At 45.0% G+C, this 12091-nt stretch overlaps 1 protein-coding gene across 1 annotated transcript in view; it reads left to right on the top strand.

Moving 5' to 3' along the window:
• Positions 1–12091, top strand: part of ASCC2 (activating signal cointegrator 1 complex subunit 2) — a 427823-nt gene that overhangs the window by 323700 nt on the left and 92032 nt on the right. The window contains exon 15 of the mRNA XM_078667208.1: positions 3987–4208. Coding sequence (XP_078523334.1) covers positions 3987–4208 — 222 coding nt within the window. The remainder of the gene's footprint in view (positions 1–3986; positions 4209–12091) is intronic.

Here is a 12091-nt window from a genome sequence, read left to right as displayed (position 1 = left end):
TAATGAAGAATTGCTTATTACACCTGCACATTCCCCTACACCACCATCATCACAGGATACAGGGGATGGGGATATAGATGACTGTGCACCACAGGATTCACCACATGATCCTGATCCATGGGATCATTATACTGTCCCTCAACCAGATAATGACCGTGACTTATATGCATCAGGGCCTCCGCCTCCAGATGATAACATTGGGTACATTGAGCTCCTTAATAGGGCAGCACAATATCATGGAGTAGAGCTTCATAAGGAGAGTTTAGAGGAGGATTTTTGTGAGAGACACTGAGTTCATCTCAAAGGGCTACCCAAACATTACCAATGTTAAAGGCGATTCTCATACACACTGAGGATATTGTTAAAGATCCCGTAAGTGCTAGGGTCATTACTCCCAGGGTGGAGAAAAAAATACAGAGCTGCACCTAATGACCCTGTGTATATCACAATACCAAGGAACATCAGTGTACTCCCTCTACTTCCTAATTCCCAATAAGGACGGCTCTCTCAGGCCTATATTGGACCTCAGAGAACTGAATCTATACATTCAGTTGGACCATTTTCATATGGTAACACTCCAACAAGTGCTTCCTCTCCTTCAGCGAGGCGACTTTCTATCCACTCTGGATTTAAAGGACGCTTACTTTCATATTCCAATACACCCTGCACACCACAAATACCTCAGGTTTGTGGTAGCAGGCCAACATTATCAATTCAGAGTCCTTCCCTTCGGAGTGACAACCGCTCCCAGGGTTTTCACAAAATGTTTGGCAGTAGTTGCAGCCCACCTGAGAAGATAACAGGTTCACATCTTCCAATCCTTGTGCGAGCTGTCCTTTATGGGCCAGTCGTCTAACAGCTGTCTGCGTCACCCGCAGAAGACTGTGCAACTCCTTCACCAACTAGGATTTACAGTAAATCAGACCAAATTTCATCTCCAACATCCATGTCTCAAGACTATCTAGAAGCTACTATAGACACACAAAGAGCTCTAGCATACCCAACTCCAGCCAGAATCAAAAATATTCAGAACCAAATGTCTCAGTTCCAGCCTCAACACTTACCAGCTCCAGTGTTCATGCAATTACTGGGAATGATGGTGTCTTGCATTTTCATAGTCCCCTACGCAGGGCTTCAGATGCGTCCCCTACAGGAATGCTTAGCACGTCAGTGGAAGCAGGCTCAAGGTCAGTTATCAGATCTAGTGTTGGTAGACGGCCGCACCCATCGCTTTCTGTAGTGGTGGACACACAAATTCTTCTGAAAGGGCGGCCCTTAAGCAACCCGGTTCCACAGATAGTACTAACAGCAGACACACCACTGACAGGTTGGGGAGCGCATCTCAAAACCCACAAAAATTCAAGGCATGTGGTGCTCCCAACAGCTTAATATAAATCATCTAGAACTGCTAGTGATTTTTCTGGCTTTAAAAGCATTTCAAGTTCAGCTAGTACGCAAGACTGTACTAATTCGTACAGACAACATGACAGCCATGCCCTACATTAAAAAACAAGGGGTTAGGGGGGGCACTCCCTCCAACTGTCCCACCTAGCACAAAACATCTGGAGATGGGCCATTCATCACAAAATCTGTCCCCTAGCAGAACACCTCCCAGGAGTAGACAATCAGATGGCAGATCTGCTAAGTCGTCAGACACAGCAAATCCACAAATGGGAACTACATCCTCAAGTTCTCCTCCCGTTGTTTCAAATGTGGGGCTTCTCAGACATAGACCTGTTCGCCACGCAACTAAACGCAAAATGCCCAAACTTCGTGCAGGTTTCCACACCTATTGTCCAAAGGCAATGCACTATGGATGAACTGGTCAGGGACATTTGCGTATGCTTTTCTGCCTCTCCCACTCATTCCAATAGTGGTTCGGAAACTTAAATAAGCGTCCCTGACACTAATCCTAGTTGCTCCCACATGGGCACGTCAACCATGGTTCACAACTCTATTGGAACTCTCAGTAGTTTCTCATCAAAAACGACGTCTTACACCCAATTTCCTAACACAGAGCCATGGAAACATAAGACCCCTAGACCCCAGTCAACTCAATCTACCGCCAGACTGCATGAATATTATCAAAGAGGCTAGACGTCCTACCATAAGAGCTTGCTATGCAGCAAAGTGGAAGAGGTTTGTCATTTACTGTAACAACAATAAAATCAATCCGCTAGATTCTTCAATTCAAAACATAATTTGCTACTTACTACATCTACAGCATTCCAATGTAGCGTACACATCTATACACTTGCATCTTGCTGCAATAGCTGCATATCTTCAAAACAGACAACATTTGTCTCTTTTTAGAGTGCTTGCTGTTAAAGCATTTATGGAAGGACTTAAGAGTCATTCCACCCAGACTTCTACCTGCTCCAGTGTGGAATCTCAACATAGTTCTTACAAGACTCATGGGTCCACCTTTTGAGCCATTGCACAAATGTGAACTACAATTTCTCACGTGGAAGGTAGCCTTCCTCATAGCCATCACATCTCTGAGGAGAGTGGGTGAGCTGCAGGCACTAACCATAGAAGAGCCATTTTTACAAATACACCAAAACAAAGTGGTTCTAAGGACTAACCCCAAATTTCTACCTAAAGTCATTTCTGCCTTTCATATCAACCAATCTGTTGAGTTGCTTGTGTTCTTCCCTCAACCAGATACAGTGGCAGGACGCACTCTTCACACCTTAGATGTCAGAAGAGCATTACTTCACTATATAGAAAGGACAAAACTTTTCAGGAAAACCAAGCAACTTTTTGTTGCTTTTGCTCCACCACATAAAGGCATTCCAATATCAAAATCAAGTATTGCACGGTGGATAGTTAAGTGCATTCAAATATGCTACATCAAAGCTAAAAGCACATAAACAATTCCCCCGAGAGCGCATTCTACACGCAAACTGGGGGCTTCTAAGGCATTCTTAGGAAATATACCCATAGATCACATCTGCAGAGCTGCAACATGGTCTACAACACACATTCACAAAATACTATTGTGTAGATGTGTTAGCAAGACAACAAGCTAGTGTGGGCCAGGCAGTCTTACGTTCACTATTTTAGACCACTGCAACAGCTACAGGTTAGCCACCGCTTTGGGAGATAACTGCTATGTAGTCTATGTACAAGCACATGATCTACAGCTCATATGCCTCGAACAGAATATGCTTCTTACCCAGTATGCATCTGTTCTTGGTATATGGAGCTGTAGAGTCATATGCGTCCACCCACCTCCCCGGGTACCTTTACCTGTTGCAGTAATATCTTAATTAGATACGATAAACATGGACATCTATCTTTACAACTCTTAATAACTCCATCATCAACCTTTACGGCAAAACAATCTAAGAATGGAGTTGATGCCCAAGCGCACTATCACCAAAAGGAGGAGTCACCTACCTTGTGACTGGAAAGACTTCTTCGAACAAAAACAAAGTGCAAACATCCGGACCCAACACTAGATGGCGATCTATGCACAAGCATATGACTCTACAGCTCTATATGCCAAGAACAGATGCATACAGGGTAAGTAGCATTTTCCTTTAGAAATTGAGGGTCAACTTGGACCTTGGAGGGACAGTTTAGTCCTCCAGTTCAAGCTTTATATCCTGTATTAGAGGTTTTATGTGAACCTGATATAGTTCTCAGCCTACAGGTCAGTCAGTATAAGTATTTAGATCAAAATGGGCCTTTCAAAAAGAAATGTGCCAGGTGTCACAGGCCTTTGTTTCCTCTATAGTATTGTGGTCATGCACAACAGGTCTTTTAAGGATCACTGCCCATAACAGCCTAGTTGTGTCCTTTTATAGAGTCTCTTTAGTTGCTGTTGTAGACGGGAGTCAGGACTTTGTTTATCCAGTGGGACACATTACACAATATTGTTTCAAAGAGGTAGGAATTATTTGGTTCCTGGGACTGGTGATTTTCTTCCGTTGTGTACTGTGCCTACTTGCTAAGCTCTCATTCTTGCTCCATCATTGCAGGAGGGGTGAGAACACCAGGCAGTTTCTGAATGATCGGAGCCTGGTTGAAGAACAGCGTGCCCGCTACCATGAGTATAGCATGATTGTAGAGGAGGTCCCTATCGAGGAAGGAGCAGGCCAGATGTTCAAGGATGATTACGAGGATGAATATGATGACACATATGATGGAAACCAGGTTGGAGCTAATGATGCAGATGCAGATGATGAGCTAATCAGTAGAAGGTAAGAGATCAGGATATGCTGTCAGACCTCAATGCCTCTACTCAAATAAATGCCTCCATTATTTTCTTTTTCTGCCTTACCTGTAGGTAAGACTTTGATATTCATCAAAGCCCCAAGAATATAATTTTGACTTCTCTAAACTCTTACATCAACCACAAGCCAGAGTTTTCCAGCCATTTTTTGTTTAAAAAAAATTATACCAGTAGTTTTGATTGCATAATGATTAGTAAGCATGAACTATGTTTTTTTTATTAAATAAACATATATAGGTCACCATATTAGTATCTGTGCAGAAGCTGTTCTCACATTAAATTCCATCTACTCTGCTTTTATATTTTTTAACTGATTATATGAAGTGTGCAACCCATGACTTCTTACGCTTCTGTGATTGCACAAGTTTGTGCATCAGGCCTACTTTATGCTTTTCTGTATGTTACTTATTTAATTCGCTGTTGTGCGGTTTTCTCTGTCCCGGCCGATTGTTTCGCTCTCAGATTGTATTTCGGTTTCAGGACCTCTGCATTAGGGTCTGTATTTTCTTCTTTTCTCAGTTAATGTCCTAGGCCACTTCCTTTCTGTGATACCTCGAAATCTGCATATCCTCCTGTCTACAAGGCAGGCAGTGGTACACATTTGTTCAGTTGGCTTCATCGCTGAATTGCCTGCCCTAAATTTCTGAGTGTGTTACCTACTTTCTAACGTAGTGAATCAGAGACTGCGTCATTAGGAATTAATTGTTTCTAGTAAGTGAGACTGTATATACATGTGCTCTGTATAATCCTGCCATTAAGTGTTAGGCAAAGACACTTGCAAGTTGTTTTTCATTGAAGGAATTTAAACATAAAAGGCTCCTTGTTGCTCCATCTACAGCACACAATGCACCAGAACAAAGCCTCTACCTCCGATTTTTTTCCTGCCATCATGTTCAAATGTTTTAGTGTCAGCTCTGGGACCGGTGTGGATTTTCGCCAGAACTGTCTGTGCCAGCCATCGAGATTATAACCCCAAAGGCAGAAGAATTTTACCAGACACAGGCTGCCTTCCTTGCAAGCTTTCGCAACTTTCAGTACTTCAACAAAACACCTTACCCGGTCAGCAAGCTTGGCTACTCTATTTCGAGTATGTGTTGTTTCAAGGAGACAGGATAAAGAATGACTGTCATGGGTAGATTTAAGGAGAGGACTCCTCTCCATTTTTCCCCTAAATGTAATGTAAAATTCCACCAATCCAATGAGCACGCTACAAACTGAGTTCAAACCGAGGACATCATCACCATTGAGGGTGAAGAGCCTATGCCTTCTGGTTTATAGCCGACGTAGGAAGAGAAATTCCCAAGGCGTGGTCCTCCGATGCATAGGAGGTGGAGGAATTGAAACTCCCTCTACTCTAAAGCAAAGCACATGTTCAAGGAGAGAGAGTATCTTCAGGCATCTGTCCCATCTCTTGTTGTCGAGGCTCAAGCCCCTTGGGTTTCACGTCCAAAGCACTCCTGAGGTAGTCTGGCATTGTGCCCTGGGACCAGCCTGAAGAGGCACCGGCCTCTGGGTATGGCTCCATGCTCTGATACCTCATAAAATCTTTTTATACGCAGCAAGTCTCTGCTTAAGGTGGACAAGCATCTTCACCCATCCATGCTACCTCAGCTTGAGGTCCCGAGAAGCCAGCCTCTTAGCTGCAATCCGTTTTGAAACCTACTCCTAAACATACCATGAGATAGGCTACGAAACATGCTTTGACTCTGAATTCTGACTCCAGTGGGGGTCTCAATCACACTAGAGTTCCCTGACATACCGGAAATCAGGCAACATAGAATATTCATCCATCAGTTCACAGGAAAAATCTTGACTACGCTACCTCCTTAGTACCAACCTTGCACTCCTCACATCGCAAAGAAGGGGAAGCTCAGCTTTTGAGGATCCTCAGGCCTTTCCTTTCCCCAAGAAGGTTTGGGACAATACCACCAGCTCATCACCATAATCTCCTACCCCTAGGTATCTTACACTACCACTTGCTTGACCATGTGCCCTCCACCTAGCCTGTTACCACAGCCATCCTCTGACTTCGACTACACTCAGTAAGACACTCCCTATGATCCCCTAGACCTCTATTACGACCATGTCACACCTGGGTTGGGGGAAGACCTTAGGCAGGATTATTGGGTTGACCCTCTGGACGATCCTGACCTAAACCACTCTATTGTTTTAAGTCTGACTGTCCTACTGCCTACCACACAGTTATACATAGAGCAGCAAAGCACCATACAGTGAAACTCCATATCTTAGAGGATTAGGATGATTTTTTAAGTTTAAAACCTCTAGGACCGAATGATCGGTCCAGTTCTCCAGTGCTGAATCGTGAGGTAAGCTGAAGCTATTTTCTGTAGGCCTGCATCAGGAGTGTTTATATTCTGAGGATAAGGCTAAGGTCTGTGAAAACTGCATAACCTCCTCTGCTAAGATACTCAAGGACAGAGAAGCAAAGGCTCCTTTTGTGACTTCAAAAGAGAAAATCCACAGAAACTCCAGTCTCTAGAGAAGAGGGATCTCTGATTCCATCAATGAAAACTCTTAAGAGATCTGTAAAGGAGTTGGGTGAGGAGCCACCAAAGAAAATATCAAAAGAAAAAAGGAGTGGCAGGAGTCCATACCAGTCCTAAGCGAGGCATACTTCTCCTCAGAGCTCATGCAAAATAAAGAAAACAAGGTCCGAACCATCTACTTGTTTTGAATATGCCTTAGCTTCCGCTGAAATTAAGATACCTATCTCTGATCCCCCTCATAGAGTTCATGCGTCAATGACAAAACCATCCACGAGAAAGCCTATGATACTGTTGATAGCTGCACATTGTCTAGAACTACCACCACAATGACTATAACCTCTTCGTCAGTGAGGTCAGTATTAACAACTTATTAGTCGACAATGAGAATGTCAATGACGGCTCCATCAGCAAAATCGACCAAGGCTGCTCCATTGTCGACATCTTCAACTAATGCTCCTTTGGCACCATCGTCGCTGAATGCACTGTCTACAATTTCATCATTGACTAAACCGACGCCTACAATTAAAGTTACGCATGCCCCATCAAGATCAGGCACATTGGCAACTAGTCCAAAAAGCACCAAAACAGCAGACCAAGGTCAAGCACAACGGTTCTAAAAGTTCTCAATATTGGGTGGTGCAACGGCTTCCAAACACCCGCTGTTTTAAGGGTGCTAATTCAAGCAATAAGCAAAACCCAAAGCGGAAGGTGCACTCAAATCAAAGTCAGTAAGGCAGAAAAAGTTTTTAGATGGTTATTTCTTCTTTATTCAGTTCAAACAGGTATTTTCATAGAGCACAGGCACAGCCAACGCGTTTCGTTCCCTACGTGCCGTGGGAACTTCATCAGGGCATCAATAGAAATTACAACAACTAGGATGGCTGGAATAGCAAATGGCGACATTGTGGGAGTTTCTTTAAGAAAATGCTAGAAAGAACGTCCCACGTGCCATGAAGTGTAGGTCAGTCGCGATGTATCAAGTGGGCCCAAATTCGGGCAGAAATATTCAGAAGGCTGAACTAGTGAGGAGAAAATTAGATTCAGAAACTGCGTGCCCCAAGACTGCTCTATTATAAGCTCGTATCAAAATAAATAATACGTGATAAGTAACATCAGGGTATGTTAAGAATTAAACAAGACGCATCAAGGGTCCAAATGCGATCAGTTCCATGTGTAAGCCAAAGGTACGGCACCTATATTAGGGCGCCCAATACGGAAAATAACAGCAAGTCGGAGCGGCAACTATCTTGGATGATAAAATCAGATCGGATCAGAATTCATCAAGTAAAGTGTCACCTTTACCGCCTCTCCATCTTTAGGAAATGGGTGATATTGACTATGATGAGGATGGCTGACCTTTTGGAGCTGCAAGTAGATCATCACAGCTGCTAGTTAAATGCCAGAAGACAGATGAGTAATATGAGCAAGATGAAACATCCTGTTTAATTGGAGCTTTTCTCCTTTAGAGACAGACATCAAGCTAAAGAAAATTCCTGTTAGAGGTTCCATGAGAATTGTCATTATGATGAAGCATTTGATGAGCATTTACTCAAAGAACCAATGATACAGGCTCCTATTGCTCTTGTCTTAGACCTCCTCTAAATGCTTAATGATTACTATAAATGATTCCCAGAAAGGGCAACTCTGCGACAGCTACAAAAGTTGCCATCCTCTGCTGGATATCTATTATGTTCTCCTAGGTTAATGACCCTAACAAAAAGCCCTTTCACACAGCAAAGGGTTGTTGCGCAACCAAGATAGTTGGACCTAGTACAATTCATGACGACTATGTAGATCAAGGAGATGAGGATGATAAGCCAGAAGAGGGAGAAATTCTTCAAGACCAGACTACAAATGCAAGCAGTGAATGGGCCGATTGTGTAGCACCAATATCAGCCCCTTCAATGCCCCCAGCAGCAAGTTCACTGCTGGACGACATAAGGTATTTCCATGCTGTACTAGAAAGGGGTGCAAAATGGTTTGACCTGCCAATATCTGTACAACACACAAACTTTGATTTTAAAGAAACAGCAAGGAAAGTAGTGAGATATGTTCCAATAGTTTACTATTTCTGTAAGATGCATCTGTCTGTGGATTCCTAACCTTTTGAATTACCCCCTTGCACAGCATTCCATGGAAACCTTTTTTTTTTTCATGGTACTTCTACATCGACGAGGACTTCACAATGTTACGGCTCCGCTTGTGATTCCGTATGACATCATCAGAGCCATAAGAAGGCCTCGTCGTCGTGCTGACATCGGTTCCCTTTTTCCCACGCCGTTGACACGTAACGTTTTTTTTATGACTCTCCATTTCTTTGTTCTCTACATTGTTACAGTTGTCTAAAAACTGTTTCTGTGCAATGGCTACTCAGAAGAAGCCTGGTTTTAAATCCTGTAGGGTATATGGGGGCCAGATGTCTGTCACACACCCCCATGAAGAATGCCTTTGGTGTCTGGTGTTTGACCATGACGTTGAGGGGTGCTCTTAGTGTCGTCAGATGAATCTGAAGGCCCGCAAGGAGAGTGAAGCAAAGTTGTTCACAGTCCGGGCAAAGAAGGAGAAGAGAGGTCGGAAGAGAACAAAGTCGAGGTCGAAGTCGCCAACTCCACACACCTTGAGGTTGTCTAAAAAAACAAAGAAGCGGCGTCCAAGTGTTGTTCTTCAAAGGACAAGTCGCCAAAGTCAGTGTCCCCAAACGAACTGCGTCATAGGAAGGATGACGTCTTACCTTCTCCTTCACCACAGTGTCTCCAGTGCATTCTCCAACGCGGAGGGACTCTCGGACCCCCAGGGAAGCGAGTCCTTCGCCTCCGACCACTCCGCTTCGGCGGCACAGCCAGAATCTGCCTTACGGTCTCGGACTGTTCCAGATCAGGCGGTTCCAGATCTGTACCCACTTTTCCCAGCTCCAGGGGCGGATCCTTCGCATTTTCTTAATGCAATGTATGGCATGTTTGCCAGGGTGGTTAAACCATCCAGCACGCCTGGTAGCCCCGTGGGACAGCTTTCCTTTAATATGGGCGTTCCTCAACATTATGCTCAGGTACCCTTCAATCCTTTCATGCCAATGACTTTTTTCTTTGTCTCTCCCGACGCGGAGGTTCTCCATGCGGATCCCATCCCAGGAGAGAAGGATGGAATTTTCTCTAGCGCCGTCGGGCTCCAATCCGGCACAGTCAGCCGCTCCTGAAGGGCCCTCCTTCGACGCTGGGTCCGAGGTCACCAGGACTGCATCTGGCGCTGCCAACTCTGATTCAGAAGATGTGATCGAGGGAGGCTCAGAGGCTTCTGGAAGAGGAGGAATACCAGGAGCAGCATCTCCGGATGTTCAGGCCACGCGGTTGGATCTTCCCTTTGATGGCGCTAGACTCTTTGGGACCAAGGTGCACTCAGCTCTGCAACCGATTAGGGATAGCATATCCTTAGACTTGCAATCCCAGCCTTGGGGCTTTGGATTACAAACATTTCGGGGCTTTGGAAAGATGGCTCCCTTCCAGGCCCAGCAGCAACAACAGACGAACACTTTGTACAGATCATACAGAGGGAAGGGTAGAGATCATCTGCAGGGAGCTGCTTCCCAATAAGTCTCCTCCTCCCCCTCTCCTGCCCCCCTCAACTGGCTCCGCAGGAAAGCCACTCAAGATTCCCCATCTTAGAGCATGTTGGAGCCATGTGTGGTCGGATGTCCCATTTTCTACAAAATTGGAAATCTGTTATGTCAGATCTTAGGGTTTTAAATCTTGTAGAATATGGGTACACCCTTCCTTTCTGGGAGTTTCCCCCTCCTTTCCCTCCTCGCCAGGGCTGGTGTTCGGAGGACCATCTGTTGCTTCTGCAACAAGAGGTACTGTCCTTTTTACAGAAAGGTTCAATATATGTTGTTCCGGAGTAGGAAAGGGGTTAGGGATGCTACTCCAGGTATTTCCTGATCCCCAAAAAGGACAGGCGATTGAGGCCGATCCTAGACCTCATGATCTTAAATTTTTATCTTAAGCAGGAAAAGTACAAGATGTTGACACTAGCTCAGGTTCTTCTGTCATTGCAGCAGGAGGACTGGATGGTGTTGATCAATTTACAGGATGCGTATTTTCACATTCCCATCCTGAAGTTGCTTCGTAAATATCTCCGTTTTACAGTGGGATCTCAACATTATCAGTTTGCGGTCCTTCCGTTTGGTCTTACATCCACACCAATGGTCTTCACGAAGGTGATGGCGGTGGTGGCAGCGCATCTCAGAAAGTTATGGATTCCTGTTTTCACCCATCTGGACGACTGCTTGCTCAAGGCAAAGTCGCAAGAGATGGTGCTTCATCATCTGCAAGTAACAGCTCGTCTGTTCTTCGACTTGGGCTTTAGATAAATGTACCCAAATCTCACATGGTGCTCTCTCAGCGCAACTTGTTCATAGGGACAGTAATGAATACTAATGTGAGTCGTGCTTTCCCGCCTTCTCAGAGGATTCTAGACATCCAAGCTAAGATCCCAATGTTTTAAGATGGAGAGCCTGCTCGGTCTGTTCGCTTCCTGCATACAATTGGTCAACCATGCATGCTGGCACATGAGGGCACTCCGGTGGTGCCTCCGCAGGCAGTGGTTTCAACACAACGGGATCTCAGAGAGGTAGTCAGAATCTCCAGATACACATTATCGTATCTGGTATGGTGGAATGTTTCATGCAACCTGTCTCAGGGGAAGCCTTTACAACCTCCGTCACAGTGATAACAGATGCCTACACTCTGGGGTGGGGTGCTCATCTGGAGAATCTGGAGATCAAGAGGCTTTAGTCTCCAGAGGAGAGATTGCTTCACATCAATCTTCTGGAATTACAGGCGATACGTTTGGCTCTCAGGGCTTTCCTTCCCTCCCTTTGCGGTCAGTCCGCTCTGGGTTTGACGGACAACACTACTGCGATGTGGTACATCAGCAAACAGGGAGGAGTAGGGTTGTATCGTCTCTGCAGAGAGGCTCTCCGACTCTGGTCCTGGGCCATCAGATTTGTGTAGTTGCAAATCATCTGGTCGGGTGCTAAATGTTTGTGCGGACAGTCTCAGTCTGCAATTCTCGGCTGATCATGAGTAGCATCTTCATCCGAAGGTGGTCCATCACATTTTCAGGATGTGGGGATTTCCTCGCATGGGCCTGTCTGCCACTCATGAGAATTCACACTATCCGTCATTCTGCAGTCTCAAGTATCCGATACAGGGAGCGTTGGGGGTCGCATCTCAGTTAGATTGGGGTTCTAAGCTTCTTTACGCGTTCTCTCCCATACCCTTGATTTCTCAGATTCTGAGGAAGATTCGCCAAGACTAGGCCCAAGTCATATTTATCGCCCAAGATTGCC

This window comes from Lissotriton helveticus, chromosome 11, assembly GCF_964261635.1.
Source record: "Lissotriton helveticus chromosome 11, aLisHel1.1, whole genome shotgun sequence".
In the NCBI taxonomy this organism is placed as follows: Eukaryota; Metazoa; Chordata; class Amphibia; order Caudata; family Salamandridae; genus Lissotriton; species Lissotriton helveticus.
The sequence above is the reverse complement of the archived record's forward strand: the minus strand, read 5'-3'. Positions and strand labels throughout refer to the sequence as shown.